Genomic DNA, 24497 nt, shown 5'->3' with positions numbered 1-24497 from the left:
ATAACTAGTCCAAATGTCCGACAGACATGTTCGGCTAGGGAATTCTCGGTTACTAAAAAAAGTAATTCTCTCTAGCTAGAAGACGCCTGACTTCATGAATCTTGGTCTCAAAAGACCAATCTAAGAAGTAAGCTTGCTACTAAGCTCCTTGTGGTTTCCATCATAATCATGTAGTTTTCTAATTATCGACCTTCAATTGCAAATATTAACCTATTCTACAAGAGAATAAGCATTCACTGGGATAATTTTTTCTAATATTCGAACGAGTCTGGAAAACAGACCAGATTACCTTGTTTAGCCCTGTAAACTTTAAAGTGTGTACAAGCACTAAATATCAAATTTTCTTCAAAGCAATAAAAGGGGCCGAGTCTGCGGGTATGCTTTACGGTAAAGCAAATGGCTCGACTCTGAAACTTTCACCTCAACCCTAAAACACCTACTCACATCAACAGAATGCGTGAAGCACCATCCATCTTGCATCGCCACAATTCAGCTTATAACATTGTTTTAGTGCTTTATCAGAAAAGGATTGACTTAGTATCCATGAACCACCATTGCGTCCATCTCTACTTTTAGGGTAATGCACAATTTCACAAAAGAAAAAAAAGAAGATAAAAAAGGAAACCCTGAAAACGCAGAACATCAGTCGCAGTATGTTTCACGATCAATCACCGATAGTGCATATAGAAGAACGAAGAACTCCGCTCAAGTTTGTCAAAGAATAATACACATTCTATTCAGGATCAAATAAAGCAATCAACATTTACAGAATCAAAGTATTTGCAGTTGACTTCTGACCTCCATTGAAAAAATGGGTAAAGCACTAAAATACAATCGGAAAAAAGGAAGCAGCAATTCCAACCCAATAGTAAAACAAAAGAAAAAGAGAACGGTTGGGGAACTCTAACATGAATACAAGAACCTGGTAGCAGAGTCATGTGTCTGTTCGCTGTCTTAGTCTACAAAGAGAAGAAAATATTGGTTAGGAACTTCCAAGAGATCTGACGGATGAAACTGATTGTGCTGAGACGGAGGCAGTCGGGCTGTTAAGGTCCCGATCCCCATTTATAGCTTTCTTCCCGCCCAGTCTTTCCATTGCTTCTTGACAAATTTCATTAAACCAATCATCTTCTGGCAATACACTGTTACAGAAAGGTAAAATCTAAGCCACAGAAAAACCAGTCGTAGTGGTTTTTTACTTATCAGAAACAACAAATAGTTCTAAGTTGCAACAAAGAAAATATAAAGAGAAGATTGCTCAACCACTGACGAGGCAGTGAGGTCCAACCTAACTTAAGTGCAACCATCTTCAGAAACATTTAATCTTTCATGTTACAAGTCAAAATGATTTTAAAAATTTTTACCAATCCCAATCAGATATAATCAATTATAAAGTCTCGAGTACAGTAGAAAATGGATTCTCCCAATATGTCTCCACAAATACAATATTAAACTGTAGAACCATTTTTTCTTCTTTGTCTCCAAAGAATGAGAATTGGAAGAACTAGGTCACTTTACAAATTTAGAAAATAAATTTCTGTTTATGCATGCATGTCCATGCATATTTAGTATAATGAACACACAGTCAGGAGTCAAGCACATCCTAATATCCAACCAACACCCTTACCCGAACATGTTCAGCGTCATCAGTCTCAATTTCACTTTTTCCTTTCAATTCCTACTGCAAAAAACAAACTTCTGGTGCTAAGTGCAATGCCTCAAGGGGCCTTAGGGATGTTAAGGTTTCAGCCACCGAGCAGGGTGCTCGTGTAACAGTTCAAAGTGGCCAAAACCTGACATTGTGCCGCGCCTTGTTTTTGGACTAGAGCTATTTATATAAGGCGGTCATAAAGTATCCAAAATAAATTCATAATTATCCCTCCTTGAGTAATGCAGGCTTGCAGGGAAAAGCATCAAATAAATATCTACATATCCCCACATTAACTTGTGATAAGGTGGTTCTGTTACAGTATGCATGCTTATATGGTCTTGCAAGGGATCCCGTTGATGGAAACAAATTAAAACAACACATATGAGACCAACATGACTTACCTATTTGGATCCATCCCTGTAGCTGCAAATGCTTCCATGGCTTTAGAAATGATCTCATTCACAACTCTCTGCAAATTTCTTGATAAGTAGCGACCTTGCGAAGCAAAGCACATGACGAACTTCATATCCAAGTAGAACTGCAAATTGTCCAAGTAACTAATTCAATATAGCAGCCCAATAACACACACTGACGTTGAACAGCTTTCAATAATCTCGTTTTAAGGGGTTCTTGTGAAGGATTTTACGCAATTAGGGTCAAATCAAGGGTTTGGTCCTTTTGGATGATTAGGGTATGAAAGAAATCAAAAGTAAGGCTTAAAATTGTACAATCAGATCTGAAATCGTAGGGAAAATAGAAAGAAGAAAATAAAAGACAGATAATCGATGCATCACCAAGGGTTCCTCGGTACCACACCAAAGGATGATTACAACACACAATCGAAAAGCAAGTCACATGCTTGAAAGTAATCTCAATATTAATCATTCATCATCATCATCATTATTCTTGAGAGATTACATCCATATATATAGACACTTAGTACTCCTAATTCTAGGAAAATTTCCTTCTAACAATACTAGAATTCCTAAAAAGTAAACTAATAAGACTCCAATTATAACTATGTCATTGACTTAGGAAAATAACCTAATGAAAGACTAATAGAACTACTTATTAGCATAAAATTTGAAATTCCAACATACAAGGAAATTCCGACAATAACCTTCCTATGAAAAAAGAAACTTAGTTAAAATAAACCCAATAATAAACTAACTTATGAAAACACAAAATTACACTAAATATTAGCTAGAAAAGACCCTATAAGATGTCATGGATCTACATTGCGTAGATCGTTGAATTTACTCTTTTGAGACCTCTTTAGCACCCGCATCATTCTCCCTTGGTTGGAAAAAACTCAACCTCAAGTTTGGAAGTGCCGAAGTAACAACAGCAACTTCTTGAATATCATCATTGTCACCTTGCAGTGAACCCACTTTGAGCTCTTGAGTGAGTTAGGAATGATAACAAAAAAAGTTCCTCCTCTTGCACATCATTAAAAGTTTTTAGAATGACATATTCAATGATTTGAACTTGTGTAGGCAAGACAAACTGAGTTTCAGTGGCATCAGAAAATATTGGACCAAAATTCCCTACTTCAATGTTTGCAGCCCCGAATTCACACCCATCACTTTTAACTTGTTCAAAATAAGGTTCTAACATAGCAAAAAATTCTGCTTTGACCACTTCGTTCTTCAAAATCTCATCTTTCAACCCTCTAGGATTGATTTTGGGATCTGGTTCGAGCTTGTTTAGGATGATACAAGGTTATCCAGTAGTTTATTTTCCAAAAAATTCTACTCTAACTGAATGTTTCCTCGCCAGCCTTGTTTTTGTGAAGAAAATTCTCCTTGTCAAGCAAATTTGGAGCTTTCTCAGGATTGGTACTTCGCCATATAGATGCTGCTTGTACTGTTGTTGCTATGATCTTATGGTTTTTTACCTTTACCTGCTCAAAGTCAGTTTCCTTTCCACTTGAACACTCTCCTTTATCACCTTGAACAAGAAGTGGATTAGGTTGAGCACATGATGTAATAGGTAACTGATTTGCTGCGGGATTTTCTGGTTCTTGTTGCATCATACTAGATTCAACCGTTGACGACGTAGATCCTTGATCATTTGCATTGCTACAAGAATCAACAGATTTCCCCCCAATTTCATCAAGTTTCTTTGATCGTTTCTGCGTTTTGTACCATATATTGTATAGTTATCGGCTTCAAAATTATCTCCTTACCACCAAAAGTAAAGTGATGGGTATTCTCTCCATGATGAGACACATCACGATGGTATAACCAAGGACGACCCAAAAGAATATGTGTACCATTCATTGGATAATACCACCCCATATTTGAATTATTAATATTTAGTAATGCCCAGTTACCTCAATTTTGGTACCATCAATCCAAGCTGCTTTATATGGATGAGGATGTATTGTAGCTCCTTTGAAAGCTTGAGACGCTCAACGGTAGACGCTGATACGACGTTCATGCAACTCTCTCCATCAATAATAAGTTTCTTCGCTTGATCACCACAACGAACCAAATTTTGGAATATGGAAGCATGTCTCCAATCGTCATTCTCCGTATTAGATGCCCTCTGAATTTGTCTAAGAACAGATATTAGTGATGTATCGACATCATCCTCTTCCAAATCATCAAATCTCAATATTCAAACTCCATGGCAACAAATTTGTCTTATGAAATTTTCGAGAAGAATTGCATGTCGACAAAGTTACTCTTCAACCATCCAACAAGACCTTCCTTTTCACTCAAGGAAACACCAAACAACATACCCTTCCCATTGGACTTTTTCAAGGATCTTTCTGATTGACCCTTCCTAACGATCTTTGTCACAATCATTTTCAGAAGGACATTTCCGATAGACCTTTCCCACATAAACTTTTTCAAGGATCTTTCCAATTGACCATTATTACAGATCTTTCTACAAAACACCGTAGACCCTTCCCATAGACGACAACAATTGATGTAGTACAGCTTTAGCTACCCCCGTTTTAAGGGGGTATTGCGAGGACTTTATGCAATTAGAGTTAAATCAAGGACTTTTTATGATTAGGGCTTGAAAGAACTCAAAAATAGGGCTTAAAAACAGTAGAATCAAATCTGAAATTGTAGGGAAACAGAAGAAATGAAGAAAATAAACGATAGATAACCTAAGCATCACACCTAGGGTCCCTTGGCATCATACCAAAGGATCATTGCATCACACAATCAAAAAGCAAGTCACATGCTCGAAAGTAATCTCAATAGTATTCATTCATCATCACCACCATTACTCTTGAGAGATTACATCCCTATATATAGACTTTTAGTAACCCCAATTCTAGAAAAATATCCTTTTAACAATACTAAAATTCCTAAAAAGTAAACTAGTAAGACTCCATTTATACCAATGACTTGACTTACGAAAATAACCTAAGGAAAGACTAATAGAAATACTTATTAGTATAAAATTCGAAATTCCAACATAGATGGCCCTTACTCTGAAAACTAAAACAAACTTAGTTAAAATAGACCTAATAATAAACTAACTTATGAAAACATAAAACTAGACTAAATATTAGCTACAAAAGACCCTATAAGATGCCATGGATCTACATTGCGTAAATCTTTGAATTTACTCTTTTGAGACCTCTTTAGCTCCCGCATCACACAAACACACCAAAGATAACATCAAGAGTTTACCTGTTGTAGACCCAAGGGCCCTAAAGGCTTTGGCCCTTCCTCAATATCATCCCAAAAGCTTTGATCCTCCGAAAGCCATAGGATGACGGTTTCTGTAAGCCTCATCAATAGCAATGTGGCGAATCTTTCTCTTCCTATGAACATCTCAGCTGCTATAGAGGCCATCCTGTGCAGTTTCATATAAAGTTCCTGAATTGACAAAATAAGAAGGAAAAAAAACAACATTCAGAAATGCCAAATGATATTCAAAACTATAAGAATTCCAAATTACCCAACAAAGGCTGAAGTAACAGAGTCCCAGTAACCGCTATTCTTCCAACCAACATATAGACCTTTTTACCCTTAACCAGCATTTTTTTCCAAAATCTGCTCGCCACTAGTCATTTAAGACAGATTATTCTCTTGCAAATCCAAAATAGAGCACCACACTTCTATCCTTCTAAACCATGATGTCATAAAGCACATAATTTATAATTCAAAAGCTGCAAGAATTTCTAACACATCATTTGGGACAGTTCAGGAACAATCTGTAGGTAATAAGAAAATAGAGACTAACAAATGCAGTATGCAGATATTATTGTGAAATTATGTATGCATTACGCATGAAATTCTCCCAGCATCATCACTTGCTCTCCATATTTATAGTTCATTGCTTTCATATAAAAGTAACAAGGATTACAAATTCTTATCTCAAAATGTCTTCCTCGACAACATTAACATAGTTCTCAAATAGTGTATTATAAAGCGCATCGATATTCTCTTTATATATATGTGTGTGTGTGTGTGTTTATTGTCTCTTACCATGGTGTATCATATGCTTGTTATATGGTAGAGAAAATAAGTCAAAATTTTTAAATACCTCGTAAGAGCATAACTATGTTGATATTTCTGTAGTGGGGAATGGATATATCAATATTATATTTCAAAGGCATCGCCTGTCAATCCAAAGGTAAAACTGTGACAAAAAAGTCAGTTGATTTAAGGTTTAAAGACTAATCTTTCGCCATTTTAATAGTAAGTATTTGTTTGAGTTAGAAAAGAGCATCAAACCAGCGCTAGATGCATCGTCAGCATATTAATGCTTTCTATTGTATCATGCAGAATGAATGTCTGCATCTTAAGTTTTTCTCTTCTATTTCAATACAATAGGCGTATGCAGTTGATATGTTCCTTGCTGACAAGTATCAGGTATCGTATATTTTTAGCAACTATAAATAATAGTATATTGTTTACTTCAAAACAATGAACCAACCCATGCTTCCTAGAAATCCAAAGAGCAACTATTTTACAATTGCCTTATGTCATACGTCGTGCTCCTGCTTCCAAGAAGTTTATTGTGGTCTATTTCCTACTTGAAAGGAACTTTTGTTTAAGATTACCCATAAACTTTAGCGGACTAGGAACAATGTACACCAATTTACATCGGAGACCCAGAAGATGTTGAGGACTTGTAACTTGTGAAATAGGGGTTATGAAGGGAACCGTTAACAGAATTCTAAAACAAAATCTAAATAAGAAAATAAAGTACCTGAAATATTGGAGACGGAAGCCCTTCCAACTCATCACCATTACCGTCCAAGTTGATATACATATCTGCCGTAAGATGGCTATCACCGTCTTCAGTAAAAATGAGATCTAGGGCATGCTGTCGACAAAATGTATCTTTTAATCGGTCAACAGAGCTCACAAGCCGCCGCCTCCATTCTCGTTGCTCAGGATGACGGTTTTGCCTATCTAGAGGCCTTCTACGGAGGTCATCCTTGTAGTTAGCCTGATTTACAGGAGAGAGCTTCATGGCTGCACGTGGTAGTAGTTCATCTGCTAACAAAGATGCATTTGCCAGTAATGCAATCTGTTGCGCTTCAAACTCAGCCATCCGCACAATTTTATTTCTAGAACCTTCAAAATTTGCTTCTTCTTCCATAGAGCCTGGTAATGCTTTTATGAGCAAGTTGACATATGAGTTAAACACTTGGAACAAACCTTCCAAAGTTTGACCTCCCAACTGCATGCTTAAAAGTGGCCCTACATCCTCAAAGAAGTCCTACAAAAGCAAGGAGAATATGCATCAACACACTTTTTAAGAGTATACCAAATTGAACATAACCATAGCCAGAGCAAAAATTAATCAACATCAAACTAGAATCAAAAATGGTCACACAATAATTGTTCAACGGTTGGATAGGCTAAAATTAAGAAATTTCCCAAAAGTAAAACCCATTGGTAATTGATCCCTAGAGGATCATCAGAGGAAAGCTGTACCCAATTGGCCAAAAGAGCTTTGTGAAAGTATGCTGAGTAAGAATCATAGAGTCTTCAAAAAAAAGAAACACAAGGATACAATATTATTTCAGCCAGAAAAAGACTATGCTTTAACCTTGGAAAGTGTAAAATAGATATTTTAGAGCAAGAAACCTATAGGGAAACCGCAAAAGACTAGGATTGAAGTAATAAGGAAGAACATGGAATATACAGGGTTAGCCAAGAATGTACTTCAGATAGGTATTTAGGGTGAAAGAGAACGCACATTGTGGATTCCAAGTAATTTTCTCTGATAAATTACTAGCCGTTCCCATATTGTTCGGGATAAAGGCATGACCATCAAAAAGTGAACAATATTAGACAAGAGTGCACTTCGGCTTGTGAGGATAAAAGAACGACTGACAAGGAAAATAATTTACTTAAGTCATAAATATACATGTATACACATACATACCTGCGAACATATGAAGGTATATGTACCTATTAGTGACTCAGAGAATATAAAAACAACTATTACTAACTCTGTAAGACAATATTTTCCTGAACTCGGAAGATATCCTACATTGAAAAGCACGCAGGAAAAGAGCTATTCTACCACTGGATTCGTGGTTAATTGCAAAAGAATTAACCTCATGTACCCTCATCTTTATTTGGCTGCTGACTGTTAAAGTTCTAAGAAATTGCTTGTGGCGCCACACATGTACATACAATAGCACACCTATTTTTATTTATGTGTCGAAAGGGAAATAGAAAAATCGCTCGAATGTATTTTAGTAAACATGGGGGAATAATTATATACCTGGACCATCAGATTGAATCGATGAGCACTGCTTGTAAGTTTATGTTGAAATGCTGTTGCACTACCAGTAGTTGTACCCAAAGACCTCCCACCGTGGCGACTTACAGCAGGAGGGTAAGTGAGTACCCAATCATCAGCAGCAGCCAAAGCAGCGGTGCTCTCCTCAATACGTTTAAGATTGGCATCAAGCGCTTGTTCAACGCTAGGCCTGAAGAGTTTCAAGAGCACAGGACATAGCGTCAATCCACGAGCTTCCAACAAAGAACAATGACCTAAAGCTATCTGTACACACTCTGCTGCAGCTCTTAAACCTCCAGCAGCCGCTGAAGAGGCTAATGCATGTCTTTTAACAAGAAGGGCAAAATCTTCAGTTTGCCTTGTAGCCCACATCACAAGCTCAGAAGTAAAAGCTGGCTCATTACCAAAAATAGCTAATGCATCACTGGCAGCTTGAGCAATTGCAGAGAAAACAAGCTGCGAGAGGGCAGCTGTATATGCTCCTCCATATGAGGTGCTTGATGGACGAAGGCTTTGCATGTTATACTGATATCTTTGGAGATGTGCATTGAGAAGCAAATTATGAGCACGAGGACCATCTCCAAGCTTTTTAAGAGCAGATATAGCAGCACGAAGTTCAACACCACGAGTAGAAGGTTGACAAGCAGCTTCAGCAAGCTGATCAGCTAACCTTTGCCGGCGTTCCACTATAGCAGTCTCTAAAAACTTAAGCACAGAAGAGCTTATTGTTTTCATTTCCTTCCCTACAGAAGCCACACGTTCTCCTTCATCAAGGGTAGCAAGAGCTTCATCCACCCTCTTCTCAGCTAACAAAATATCAAGGAGATCAGGAAACTCAATTGACCACTTCTCCAGATCTGAAAGTTCTCTATCTTCAAAACTTACTAAACTATTTGTAGTAGAGCCTTCAGAAACTTTCACAGAAAATGAATCTAGGTGAACTCCCTCCGCTAGACCATGAATCAAAGTGGCCTGAGTAGATAACAGGTTTCTGATGGAAAAAAGTTCCCCTTCTAGATCTGATATCTCTTTTGATGTGCTGCAAATAAGAACTATAGCTTCTTCAAAATCCAAAACACTATAAAATGAGTAAATTCTAATCTAAAAAAGATGACAGTAGTATCAGAAATTCAACACCCCAATCCCCACTAGGAAAAGCTCTAAACATGCTATAAGATACAAATGGAGGTATGTTAATAAGACAGGATGGAGCCTCATAACGTCTCCTTACTCGTGATGATGGATGATTTAGTGAACCAAAAAAAGTTCTAAAAGAAGATACTTAAAACAAGTACTCATAGCTTTCGTGGTTGCTAAAAGGCATCACGTACATTATTATGTGACTTTAAGCAGAAGATGCCAAAATAAGAACAAGGAAATTCAATGAATTAAAATTTATAGTTGAACTAGTAAAGTAGATGTTAAAGGGCATGAATGACTTTTTAGGTGATCATAAATTAATATAATGAGGGTAACCACAAACCCTCATAGACCGCTGTTAGACTGCTCTACTTCGTGGCCTGCTCAGCCTTCGTCACTTCTCTCAATTAAACAGATACAATATGGTATTGGAATAACAGAACCATTCAACGGCCATATATCAGTGTCAAAGACCAGCTCATAGGCAACTCATCTGGAGAACATCAACAACCCATTCAAATTTTTGCAGTATGCACTTATCTGACTCGCTGGTGAAATCAAAATGAGCCAATAGGATAGAGTACCAAAGATACTCATCAGAACTAGCTACATGTGTTCCTTCACTATTGGCCATCGACATCAAGTAGAATCCACACGCTCAGCATGTGCAGTTAGAATGCAGCATTTTCAATTAAAATTCACAAAATTTTTAGGTTTACTCATCTGAGTGTGGGATTCCTGGGCCGCTGGAGAGTTTGCAGTATGTAGTGGTTTATAGCATGAAATGGTCATTCTTTGCAGCTTCAGTTGTCTGCGGCTGCGCTATGTCATGATCCCAGGAGCCCCCTTTTATTTTTTAACTCCAGGTTGTGAGAATAGGAGGCAGCCTTAGCATTATCCAGATAGTTCAGGTTCCGTCATCATATAGTTCTAAGGTTCAACTACCAGAGAATCCATGATTCAGAGTGAATGCATTGATATTTTCCTGCATCAATGCATTTATGGAGCTCTTTTGTCTGTTGTTTCTTAAAATTTAACAGTTGATTGGAGTGGTAATGTACTTTAGGTACTGATGCAGTAAAAAAAATGTAATAAATAATCGAAAGCTAGAGTATATGGTAAAGAATTCAAGAAGGGATGGGGTAATTATAATATAGGGAATCTATAAGGTTTAAAACCACTAAAACTCAGTATTATTTAATGGGGAAAAAAAAAACGGCTGCTTGCAAAGATTCTAAAACCACTAAAACTCAGTAGCATTGAAACCTATAATATCTTCCTCCCTGTGGGCTGTGGTCAATTTTAAACTTCTTCATTGATAAATTGCATCTCCCTGGGACAAAAAGCAACCCTTCAAAGAAGACGAATGATTCCCATTTATGTCATTCTAACGATGGAGCAAAATGAGCACCATTCAAGTTTTACCAGAAAAAACTTTACTGAAGAAAAGAATCTGGAATGAGCCAATAAAGGCAATTCATCTACTTTCGATTTGTCTTACGAAAAGATAGCAACACGAAAACCTCATATTTCACGTCATGAGTAGCCAATAAAGACAACACAATAATAGCTGGAAGTGCCAAGCAGGTTGCTTAAACATTCCATACGTTTTCAGAGTAATTTTCTTGGTGATATGTTCGACAAGAAGTGAATAAATAACCAGCCAGCAGATTTCATAGGATGAATCCCTTTATGCTGAGACTGAGTTTGACGGCACTTAGTGACCTTAGTCTCACATGCTTGCTATTTTGCAGTTGCTTCTGCTTAATTTTATAAAAACTGGTGTTTCATAAACTTTTCAAAAACAGCTTATGGAAAACTGCTTCTGCTTATTATTAGGATCTTTAAATAGAAGATGGGGTTCCATTCAAGATCGAATTTCTGCTTATTGCATCTGATCTCATATTCTCATACCCTTCAAGTTTTATAGTTATTCCGAATGTCGTACGAATTTACATTTCATTTTGGTGCTTCAAATAAATATGCCTTTAGCAGACAGCTTATTGCTTTCAAAAGTAATCTTCTGTTTACAAACACCAAACACCTTTTCTTCAGACACTCACAAGAAGTAACATATCAAGCATTCTCCAATAAGCACTGAAGGTACCAAACCAGCCCTTATATTACTTCAATTTCACACAGCTCAGCAAGCATCACTTCGAACTGCTTCTGTTAGTGGTTTAAAAGAAGAAAAGCAACTTCACCGATGTCTTTTTCATTCGTGTAGTGTATTATTTCTTAGCACTCATTCTTATGTCCGCTGTGTTCAATACCATTTTCTGTGATTCTCTTGTCGTTTAGGATTTGAAGACAACAAAGTCCATTTGATGATTTCAACCCAAATAATCCCAACTAAAAAAAGTCTAGTTTTTAACTTTACGCCATTGTACTTCTCGAAATCGTCCTATATCTATCACTTTAAAACTCGTATCTTCTTATCAAGAATAAGACATAAAGCCCTATTGAAATAGTAACTGCCTAAAAATTTAACAAAAACCAAGGAGTTCAAGTCGCATTGAATGTGAAGTGATCCACACCAATTCAACAATCCTTCTACCTTGAATGCCATCAACACCCAAAAGAAAAAGGAAAGAGAAGTAAAGAACAACAGAACACTAAGTATAATTAACATGTGATCCTATTATTTATAAGAAAATTTTCTAGTAAATGGTTCTACATGTGCAAACAAGTTGGTATAACAATGAATAATCTGTTGATTCATTAACCCTTATCTCTTTGGATATCTTGAATTCCTAGAGTGTAGGCAGAGGGATGGTAATGCTTTTGAAGGACTAGAGTCATTGCCAGCCAAATCAATTCAAAATTAATCTACAGTAGTTGTTTCGTCCTTTTTTTGTCATGTTTGAATGAGAGGTCTTAGATCCCTTGAAGCTTGCTTGTAGTAAAATGGGCATCCATGTGTAAAGGAGGAGTTCTCGATCCAACCTCCACCATAAAATGCTTTACTCCCTCAAAAGCTATATCATTCATTTCTAATAACAAAATCCACAAACCACAAGCTCCCTCCAGTAATTTTATTCCGTCCCCTACACCACACCCCTTAACAACAACTCAGTAACAGCTCAAATGTTTTTGGACATCAATCTCCCTAAACTGAACAAGGAAAAGAACATATATTCGAACAACATGGAAGAAATGGCATATCAGTTCACCATGCTTCTTACACAAAATACCTGCTGATCATTGTATCCCTTCTAATCAATTTTACACGGATCAAAAGCAAGAATAAAGTAACTATGAAGAACAAAAAATCATAACAAGGATAATTTGTATGAGATATGATTTACAATGCTCTTTAAGGGGGACAGGACAAGAAAATAATTTCAAATAACAATTCGTTTCCACACAATGTATTTTCACTAATGATATCATGATTATCAACAATCTTAAGGAAAGTCAGAAGATAGGGATTAGAATAATGGAAAAAGGGGGAATAATGTCCAGTGCACTCTCCTCTCCAAATCTGTTACCCCCAGGTTGCTATTAAGCAACTCAACCACTGGACCAACGCTCACGGACCATGGTTCACCACTTCACCCTTAAAATGATAGAACATCTAGAAGAATGACTCTAATGAATGAATCTATAATTTATTATCAGAGATGTGAAGGAATAGAAGTTGACAAATCATAATAATTTCCTTAATCCCTTTGAGTAGTTATACAAAGCAAAAGACAGGGGTTGGTACGGCCTTCAGTCTACATATTCAGTAGCCTTTACAAGTTTTATAACCTTGCACCTACTATAGAAGCCAAAATGAAAGACCAAAAACATACTGAGTCAAAACTCAAGGGAAAATATCGGAGGATATCATCATCAAAGGTATGCAGATACATAATCTATGATTATGGTTATGATATCTCAAGGATTGAGGCTGCCTGCCAAACTCAAATAAGGTATGCAATAACTCAATTTGACAAGTACGTGCTCAAATGTGACAAGTCAAAAACTGAAACTACATTCTCATAATCATCTTATGGAACATATAATAGCATCTACAACCGTTTTAAGAACCTTCAACCTTGTCTTTGTAAAACTTCCATCTTCAAGGATCAAAAGTAAAAGCATCATGCGCAGAAGAATTACACAAGTACTCACCGTATGAAGGCTGTATAATTTGCGTATACACTTCTACGCATCTCTTCAGCCGAAGCTTTCTTCAAATCCGAAAGAGACGAACATAGCTGCCTTATTTCCTGCAATTAACATCACCATGACAATCCAGAAAATTAAACACAGCGAAATCAGGAGCACAGGTTGACCAATTAGTCGTAAACATCAACAGCAAACATGCAGTAGCAAACTACAATCAAGCAAGCGAACCTTCTCGTTGAGAGAGCACTTGGACTGTACAAAAGAATCTGCATCGAACTTATCAGACTTGAACACATTGAGACCCTCCTCAATTTTGACGACGCCGTTCTCCTTCACCGGCGTCCCCCTGGAGCGAGCCGTCTTGGCTGTAGCCATGATTGCTTATCGAAATGCCTTTATTTCTCTGTATTAACAAAAATCAGTCTAAGGAAATGAACATCAAATAGGATCAGAATCCGAAAAACCAGAAGGCAATGACGGTTTTAGAGAGAATTGAAGGCAGATCTGAGTGAATCAAAAAGAAGAAGGAGGAGAAAGCAGAGTTGGTAGGAATTAGGAAGCGTGTTGATCTTGATAAGAACATGTACAGAGAAAGAGAGTTGGCACTCTCTCCCTCAATTTCATTACCGAGTACGCGAGTCCTCCGTATCATTTTTACTTTTATTGCACGGTTTTGACAGTGGTAAAATGAAGAACCAAAAACGAGGAGGTCAAAGTTGATTCAAGAATGACGGTTATTTACTTATGTTTATAATCTTACGAACTTTTAAAAATAAATTGGAGGATTATTTTAACTTTGATTGACTGCAAAGAATGAACTTACATAGAAATTGATGGTGAAATGTCACTACCTCTAGCGTCAAGGCTTTTTTTTTTTATGATGAGAACTATTTACACCTCTCACTTGACTAAGCACACCCCATTCTATATGAACCCCAGCCTAAAACATAATATTTATGAATACACCTCAATTTCTGTTTTTTTTCTAAATTTACCCATCTACACCCCATAATATCAGCCGTTGGATCTTATCAACGGCTGAGATTAAAAAAAAATAATAAGAATAAAAACCCTAACCTTACAACCCATCCTCCGCTGCTGACAAATTCCTCTCCACCTTCACCTTCCAAAGCCGACCCCATCCCTCAAGGCTTGCACTTTCCTCCCTAGGTTCTCCATAGAAGATAGGCTGATGGGCATCAACAGAAACCAAAAAGAGATTCTTTGTATCGACCCATCAAAGGTCTCAAGCATTTGTCAATTTCAACCAGGTGAAGGGCCTCTTTTTTCTGTTCGAAGCTTTGAAACAAAACCATAGTCCTCTTCACTTCTTTTAGCACATAAAACATCTCCTCTAGGACATCTTTGGGTGGTTCTTGCTTAGAGATTTCCTCAAGCTTTGCCTCTTCTTCAGAATTGACAGTCTTGATAATTGACATGGCCGCTTCAACTTCTTCAATGGAGGGTCTTGGAGGTAGTGTTTTGTAGATACCCATAATTTCTTCCACTGTTTCTATAAAAGACAGTGATGAGTGCCCTTGCTTTGATATTACAGCCATGCCTATGGTGGTTTTGTACCAAAAGGGGAAACTTCGAAGGGAAGAAAGAGAAAGAAGGGATGGACGTAGGGTCAATGGGGTATTATTAGATTGAGTGTTTTTTGCGATTTTGGGGTGTCCTTAGTTAACTCGGGGGTGCAAATAGTTCCCATCTTTTTTATCCATCTCAATTTTACAATTTTAATTTGTAAGGGGTTGTTAAGTTAGTCGGTTTTGCTTAAACCACCTCTATTTTTTTTTTATCCATCTCCATTTTATTTTATAGAGTTAGAGCATCCACAATGGGATTTTGGAGTACTTGAGATGATATTTTCTTCATAAATTAAGTGCTAGATGTTCACAATGGTATAATAGAGTGTATTTCAAATACTTGAAATGTTACTTTTTTTTATAAGTATAGCGCTACATGCACACAATGGGTGAAAAATGACACTTGAAAATTTAGTTGTGGAAAAATGTTACTTGAGAGTTGGAGTATATATATAGTTGATGAATAGTGAAGAAAGAGATGATGAAAAGGAAGAGAGAGATGATGAAAAGGAAGAGAGATGATAGAGAAAATGAGTATAGAGTGTTGATGAATAATAGTCATTGTGGGACCCACTCTCCCAATTAAATTGTGTCACATAGGAGAGAGAAGAAAAGAGAGAATGGTTTTGAAGTACTGGATTACATTCTCCCCACTATGGATGCTCTTAGGTGGTTGTTAAATGATTTTGCTTAGTTAAAGGTAACGTTTCGAAATCTTACTTTGCAATAATATTTTGAAGTTACTACTCGTACATCATTTATGTGCTATTTGAAAGTTTTATTTCAATCATTTTCAAATTTCAGTTAATTCAAATTAATGGTTGATTTGTTACTAATTCCAATTTAGTTACTAATCTTTATTTTATGTAGGCTTATATCCTAGAAGAAGGGGTATGAAAAACGTTCTAGACTGAAAATCCTAGTTTGGAGGGTGCCTCTCAAAATAATCTACCTATATCTTTTTTTGTTTATTTCTATTTGTTTTTTGGTATAGTATGCTCAATTATCAAGGAAAAATTAATAAAAGCTAAAAAGAGCATTCGCAGCAGTTTCTTCATCTCTATCCCTATTCTGCAGTACCACAAGACCATTTTGTAGTATAGGGATTCAATTTTTGCACTATGCATCCAACAGATTCCTTAGACATGACATGTTCCCTATATCATCAAATTTGAATATTTCATATTTAAACACTTTTACATTATATAGATATTAACATTTATACACATAAAACCACACATATTCACAAATCAATTCGTGGTAGTGATGAACAAATGCATAAAGAAAACTAAATAGAAAACTCTAAGGAGTTTGCTACAAATTCTACCTAGGTCCACAATCAATCAAGGTGTTTTCTATCACTAAACATGTAAATCCAAACGTAGACGCGTATATATTAAATTCAAAAAACGTTTAGCAAGTCCAAGTGATAGGAGACTTTCACCATAAGTTATAGGTTTCCCTCCAAGTATAATGAAAAAAAAAGTGTGGGACAACTAGGGATGAAAGTGGGTCAAACTACTCGTAGACGGCTCTTGGACAGCCCATTATAGACCTAGCTTGGGCTCAACCCATTTATTAATGGACTCAAGGTCCAACCTACTTTGAAGCCCGGCTGTTAAGCCCTAAGGCCTATATATAAACAGAAATTCTTAAATGCGAACGTCTACAACTTAATAACTTGTGCACTAAACTTTTTAAGTATTTTCAAAAGTTAATCAACAAGTGGGGCCCATTGATTTTGGGCCCCACTTGCTCAAAAAATAACATAGTGCGCAAGTTATTAACTTGCGGGTGTCCGCATAAGAAAAATTCCATATATATATATATATATAAACCTGGTACTTATTATTGCGAGGTGGCCGTACAGGGCATTGCTGAATATGATGCTTCAAATCATGACAATAGCGACATTCAATAGGAGATGATAATATGTAATACCCTGACCCGAAAATATTAAAGATTGGCTATACTTAAAAAAAATAAAAATTAAATTAAATTAAATTAAATAAATTTAAAAGAAATGGTTAATTCAAGCACAAGGGCAAAACTATAATTTTGAAAATTTAAGGGACACATTAGTCATTTAATAAAAAAAAAAAAGAGAGGGGAATCACGCCCCTTCTCTCTTTTCTTCTTTTCTTCTTTCTTCTTTCTTTATTTTGCTCTCACTTCCTTCTACTCTCCACCGACCAGCAACTGCCACCTCCTACCAACCACTTTTCCGACCAGTTCTGGTCGACGGCCAGCCACCATTTTCGGCCAACATTTATTTAAGCCTTTAGTTCACTCATTTAACTCCAAATCAAGGTATTTGAATCAAACTTTTTTTACTTTCTTTAGTTGCTGGAAATTGGGGTTTGACACAAAATCTTGTTATTTAGGTTCAATTGAAGGAATCTACACTTGGGTAAGATCTCTACAACCTTGAATTTGAATTTTGGGGCTAGATTTGGTGAAGATTAATCTTAGGGTTTTATCGGTTTTGTAGGTTTGAGGATAATCTTTGAATATGATGAAATTAGTGATTAAATAAGTTGACTTAGACGTATTTATGATTGTATCTCTAGATTCTATTGTTGATTGGAGTTGCAAGCTTGGTTAGTGATCGATACTTTTTATTGCAAGGAATACTTACAACTCAATACCGACAGGTTTATCCCACTCGCAAGTGTACGTGCCGACTGACAGTAAAATAGTAAATGGGGTCGAATCCATGAGAACTGTATTAATTACCAACTAATTACTAACAATAGGGTAAAATAAATATCAGGTGCTTCTAATATTAACTAACTAAATAAAATTGATCTAAATATCAATGGATGAAAACTAGCTGACGGATCGAGTTTAACACAAGAGGGGGGGTGAATTGTGTCCCCAAATTCCAATTGGAATCCCTTTTTCAATTTAAACAAATTAATGGCAATTAACAAGTAGCACACAAATTTGGACTCTAATGATTTTCCTAATCAATATTCAATCCAATGCAAGATGTGATACAATATAGTGAATGACCAAATATCAAATAATCAAGAATTGCACAAAACAGATTTTCAAGCAACACACTGCACACAGATTTTTCAACTCAGATTTTACCTATCAAATGATGTCAAAATGCAACGAAATTTTATATGCAATGTCACAACACCTTAATAAACACTATATCAAAATTTCAGATCAAAATTCAAAGTTTAAGGCAGTCTGCTAATCTCGGACAGATTAGGGTTTTGAAAATCCTGCAGTTTGAAACAAGTAGTAAATATAAACAAGTAAACAAAGAAATCAACACAGCGATTTATAGTAGTTCGGAGACCCTTCTCCTACGTCTACTACCTAGATTCACCAACCTAGGATTTTCCCAACTCCACTAAGGTGTGGTTTTAAGAGACCCACAAAACTCCTTACACCAAGGGTTTCTAAGAACTCCCTCAAACTTCAATGTTTACAATTTCCCTTAACAAAGGGAATTTTTCAATGGGATTTTCAACCAAGGTTCTCACAGGTTACCTCAAAGGTATTTGGTGTGGAACTCTCAAGATTACAGCAACACTCTCAAAGATAGGATTTTAAGAACAAGAGAGGTTTAGATTGTAAGCAAACAAAGCCTAAAGGATATAGGAACTTCCCTTTTGCAAAAGCAAGAGTAGTGAGAAGTCCTTGATTGTAGAGGCTTGTATTGGAGAAGATTGTTGTAGCAAATAGCAAGAAAGCTTGATGATTGATGAACTTGATAGCAAGAGGTTTCTCTCAAGGATAATTTTTTTAATTTGCTTCTCCAAGTTGTATGAAAGGGAAGATCCTCTTTTAAAGGCAATTCTCTCCTATGCTTGCAGCCATTGGATCAAACTTCAAGAGTTGATCTCTACCATCCATTGCAGCTCCTAATCTTGGTCATTGATGATTTGAGCAAACAAATCTCCACCATAGAGCATATAGACGTTGCACATGCTCCTTTTTTTAAGTCAAAAATTGCAAGCAAGAAAGTTGTCTTATGCACAACCATTTGATCAATGTATGTCTTCAAATCTTTACCATTCAAACTCTCTTTAATTCTCAGCCATGGATGTAGATTGTACTATGCCATCTTGTCCCTTCATTTTGAATCAAAGACTTCAAAAGTGATCCCTTAGTCAAGGATCTTGTTTGATTGCACCAACATAACTTTCTTGGTAGCACATGTCTTGAGTGAAAATGTCAAGGATCTTGTTTGATTGCACCAACCTAACTTTCTTGGTAGCACATGTCTTGAGTGAAAATGTCAAACAAGAATATATCACTAATGATAGAGAGGACAAGGTTTGTCTCATATGATTGAAAAGAGTTGTATCTCCATGAAGACCACAACCAATAGCCTCAATGTTTGATTCATTCAACTTGATTAAGTGCCTTAGTGGAAAGTTGGCAAATATAGGATTTTTCATAGTTTCCTAGAGCTCCAAGCTCATTCTTAGAAACTGGACTTCGACCACTCTTGAACATACTGAATTCTGAGCCATATGAGACCACAATGATGATTAACCTACAAGGAAATAGGAGGTAGAACTCCCCAATTGCATGTAAGCTCAAAGAGCTTCATATAGAGCGCATAGGTTAATTATATTAGAAAAACAACCCAGAAAATTCATATTACTGCATGATAAATCATTTTATATGTATTATAATGTCCATGTAAAATTTCATAACAATCGGAAATCGTTTGGTCACTCAACCAAGCAATTTGATCACTAATAGTGAAACCGATAAATTCTAAGTGTAAATTCAATGTCATTTTGCTAACTCAGTGTAAATGGCCTTTTCTCTTGAACTTTACTAAATCAAATATGTTCATAGTGATGAAACTAAGATGCACACGAAATTTCATTTAAATCGGAGTTCATTTGGTTCACCACGTTCACAAAGAACACATATGCACAAAATTAGGTAAAACCTAGTTTTGGCGGAATTTAAGCATATGACCAAATATATATGTGATGCACTTAATTTCTCATGATTATAGTCCTAGAACATATATTAAACCTTCATGTATATGTGATTCAAGTTTCAAGTCATTTGGACCTAAGTTGGTTAAGATATGATAATTGAAAAATTGATGCTCTAACTTAGTCCATGTATGTTTGTTTTCAAAACTTAATTTCCAGCACTATCTAAAAAATATATAGTCATTTAAATTCAATTCATATAAATCAAATATTGCTTTAATGTTTCATTATGATTTATAAATGATTTAATATCATCAAAATTAGACATATAGGACCATAGGTCCAACACTAGCTTGGGTTTGGATTGTCAACTACCTCCACCTATGCACACAAATTAATATGCAATCACATAATTTAAAAGTTTAACAATGTCAATTGAAAGGCCTTGGTCCAGCTGCAGTCAATTAAATTTCCCTAAACAACGATCCTGACTTTGGTCCAGTTGCAAGATCTTTTCTTATCAAAGGAGTCTTGGTTGGTCTATCCTAAGAGTTTCCTAAGACAAGCATAAGCACTAGGAAATCGACAGTTGCACAATCTAGGATAATGGTCTATTACCCAATCAATTATGTCCTATGTTCCCAAAACTTGGATCTTACGCAAGTTCTTGTTACTTTGTCAAATACCGGGTCATGGTCAGCCGAATATGTTTAACTAACAATTCCTAGAATTGTGATGTTGATCAAGCATGCATAACAATAGGACATAAACAATTAATCCGGAGAACAAAGAATTAAATTTGGTCCAATTGACAATCAAATCTGTGCACAAGGTTTATGATATAAGAATTACCAAACCCTAGCTAAAAGAGTTTAGCTACACATAATCATAATCAAAACCATATAACTACTTATTAACAACGTTCAAATCAATGGAAGAATTGAAATCTGCCGAAGAAATTAGTCTGCCGAGTTTGATGTTTCTTCTCCTCCTTCTTGCCTTTACACTCTCTCTAATATTAGGTCTTTAACCGTGCAGCAAAAAGTGTCATTTGTCTCAGCATAACACTGCTTATATAGTCTTTAACAAGCCCTAAACTGGCCCAACTGTCTTTGCCACATCAGCCACTTAGACATGCAGACTGATTCCTGCGTTCTGCGGCCACAATAGGTTACCAATTCTGTTCAATGTCACCTTTCCCCTCCAGCAGTACCTGTTCATAAAAATACCAATACGGACAATATTTTGCACTAAACAACATAGAAAAATAATAACTTTAAGCCCAGAAAAATAGGTGTATTTTACACCTAACAAATTCCCCCAAACTTAAATCTTGTTTGTCCTCAAGCAAGCAAGAACAAGTTTAAACCATTTTAATAATCATTTGAAAAACTTTAATCAAGAATTGGCTTACAAGTACCCTCTTATTATTTCAATGCAACATTGACATCCAGTAGAAAATTGCACAACCTAAAATCTGCTCACCACTACTCCAGTTTACACACTTATTTTCACACACCCTCACAAAGGTACACACATAATATATATAAAAAATTTCCACTCAAGTGTATAAGGGTAGTGTTTACTCTCTTATGAACTCATAACCTGCAGCCATATGCTTGCATGTCCACCAACCTTACTTCACACTAAAATTCTCATACAATGAATCAAAAGGACTTTATTGGGAGCAAGAAAATTCGGCTAAGGAAGGCTAAAAAATGCACAAAATAAATATAAATTGGATTCAAACTAAAGTCATCGCAATCCAATCACAATTAAGTTCAATGCAACAAGGATAAGCTTCAAGAAATAACATAAGTTAGATAAAGGTATGGTTCAAACAAAACATGTGATGATCATGCCATATATCATAGACTCAAAAATAGGCATCCATCATAAGACTAATCCTAACTCCATCTAACCATCCCAACATAATAAAATAACAAAAGTTTCCCCTACTCCAAAATAACAAGTCAAAATATTACTAAGCCTAGCCAAAACATCAGCACATCAACCAAATAAAATCAGGGTAAGGTCCCGTCACGAATCAAATCAAACATCTCCCTTTGTTGAGCTTCAAATCTCCGCTGAGCCTCCTTCGTCTCATGCATATGCATTCCAATACTCCTCTGAAGTGACTCAACAGTTGATTCAAGATGCTCCAACCGGGTTATCACCTGCCCCTGCAAAATCCCAACTTGCTCAACCTCAACAACAAAATCAGTCACTCTCTCCTCAACAACTTCCAACCTCTCTTCCAAGCTACCTCAACCTGCACCATCATTCCCCTCTTCAGTGTTATGAACCCGAGATTCCTCAGCTGTACCCAAAGTTTTTTGTTGCTGCCTAATTAGCTGCACCTCACTTATATCAAACCAGAATCTGTTCAGATGTTGATAAGCTCATATATTCTCTCAATTTGGTACTCTCTAAACTTAGTTTTTGTTAGAGGATTGGCTTTAAAAAGGATTTATTACTTTGTTTTCTTCATTTTCAGTTTTCTTGAGCACTTGGATGGTTTTTGATGGAAAACGGTCTATTTTGAGTATTTTGAAGAACCGTCAATTGGAGAATAAAGATAAGACCTTGAAGAATGTTGGAGAATATTTTGGGAATTTTCGGTGAAGCCAATTGATCCAGAATTTGAAGACAAGTTGACCTAAATTATGATCTCGGTAAAACTGCGCTATCCGTGAAGAAGTGGGTCTAGAAGATTCCACATAATTTTGCTAGCGACGTGTGGCATAGCCCTGGAAATATAAGACATCAAGCTTCAATTTACATATTTTTGAAGATTTTTATGAAGGGTAAAACGTGGGGAAAACGTCCAAGACATCCAGCAGTGCAGTTTCCTAATCATAGAAGAAGTCAACCACTTCCCTTTTTGTTGGGTTTATTTTTTTGGAAACCAAGGGTAAATTTCCTTGAAGTTTTAGTAATTGTTGTAGACGAAGTCTATGGTTTGAAAGAGGTTATAAAAGGAGGACTTCATGGGACTTTTTGGAGGATCAGACACTCAGATATTCAGTCGACTTTTCTAGGGTGTTCTCCAACCTTTCTTGTGGTTTTCATTCATGATTATGTGTAACTAAACACTTTTCCTAGGGCGTGATAAAATCTTAATATGATTCTCTAGTTTGTTTATTGTTCTTACCTTTGATTTCTCTTTTGATGTTAGATTTCTAATCACCGTGCTATATACTTGTTTGATTGCTTGGATGATTGACCACCAACTAAGTTTTCAATTAAGTAATTTGATGCAAGCTCACGTAGATACCATACGGGGTTTGGGACCAACTTCTTGTGATTAGGAATTGCGAACGCCTAGGGTAGATACCATACTCCTAGGGTTTACATGGCATGTTAATGAATTCTTGCACTTAAAGACATCTTGCATGTTCATATTTGAGTTAGATACCATAACCAAATTGCATGTTAAGATAAACGAATTAGCCTAGATACCATAGGTAATTCACGCCTTAGTGGATTCGCCAACAACATCGATTGAGTGGATTAAAGGTGAGGTAATCAACAAGTAGAGAGGATTATTAAGATGGATTCATTGTCCTAGTGCTTTCATAAATTTGCTTTCACAACAAAAAATCAACAAGTTTGTGTTTTCTTTAATTCGTTACTTTAATTTCGTTACTTGGTATCTAAAATCAATCATCTTCCAATAATAATTTCTTTTGATAGGTTTAGTATAGTAGTTAATCGTATTGTTTATCCAATCCTTGTGGTTCGACCTCGTTCTTGCTTAACCTATTCTACTACGATCTTGTGCGCTTGCGAGTATTTTAATTTGGGATTTTTGTTTGCTTATTTTAAGTGATCAAAAATTGCTATCAAGTTTTTGGCGCCGTTGTCGGGGATTGTGTTATTCAATTCGATTAATTATTTGTGCTTTACTTACTTTTAATTTTGTTCAATTTTTATGTGCAGGTTGCAGAATCAATGCGTGTTAGCTCAAGCCAACATTCTGTAGCTCGAGCTAAAATAGCGAATAGACTTTTTTTTTTTGGAGACGAGCTGATCAAATTTGAACTTGTGATTGAGTTTAACTTCGTGGCATAAGGGAAAAAAAAGGCTAAGGGAAGAAAGAGAAGAAACTTTTGAGAAAGATACAATGGCTTGTCTCTATGAGATTAATTCTACTTCAGCTTTAGAAGTAGAAGTGGCAAATTGAGACATGAGCTGAAGCTACTAGCTGGAAAGAAAGACGATTGTGCCTTATGTTCTAGCACTATGCATACTATTAAAATGTGTCCACATAATCCCATATGGCAAGAGGAGACTACATCCCAAATATATTCACAAAATAGAGTTGGCTACAATCCCTACTCTAGC

The 24497-nt window shown here is 36.2% G+C and overlaps 1 protein-coding gene across 1 annotated transcript; it reads right to left on the bottom strand.

Annotated features, from left to right (window-relative positions):
* Positions 1–656: 656 nt before the first annotated feature.
* Positions 657–14243, bottom strand: LOC120007453 (exocyst complex component EXO84B-like). The gene is made up of 7 exons (XM_038857684.1): positions 13871–14243; positions 13646–13743; positions 8369–9425; positions 6836–7351; positions 5308–5496; positions 2053–2189; positions 657–1142 (listed from the first exon to the last, which is right to left on the bottom strand). The coding sequence occupies exons 1-7, from the start codon at positions 14015–14017 to the stop codon at positions 983–985; spliced, it is 2304 nt and encodes a 767-aa protein (XP_038713612.1). The 5' UTR covers positions 14018–14243; the 3' UTR covers positions 657–982.
* Between the last annotated feature and the right edge of the window lie 10254 nt (positions 14244–24497).

The sequence above is a fragment of the Tripterygium wilfordii genome, chromosome 10 (genome assembly GCF_013401445.1).
Source record: "Tripterygium wilfordii isolate XIE 37 chromosome 10, ASM1340144v1, whole genome shotgun sequence".
Taxonomy (NCBI): Eukaryota; Viridiplantae; Streptophyta; class Magnoliopsida; order Celastrales; family Celastraceae; genus Tripterygium; species Tripterygium wilfordii.
This window is presented reverse-complemented; position numbering and strand designations above follow the sequence as displayed.

What these genes read in the sequence shown, in the direction of transcription:
- LOC120007453 (XM_038857684.1), bottom strand. Translation starts at nt 14,017, where the DNA reads ATGGCTACAGCCAAGACGGCTCGCTCCAGGGGGACGCCGGTGAAGGAG. An exon ending in AATTATACAGCCTTCATACG is followed by an intron (nt 9,426 to 13,645) that starts GTGAGTACTTGT and finishes TCTTATTTGCAG; the next exon opens with CACATCAAAAGAGATATCAG. An exon ending in TTCCGTCTCCAATATTTCAG is followed by an intron (nt 5,497 to 6,835) that starts GTACTTTATTTT and finishes TTGTCAATTCAG; the next exon opens with GAACTTTATATGAAACTGCA.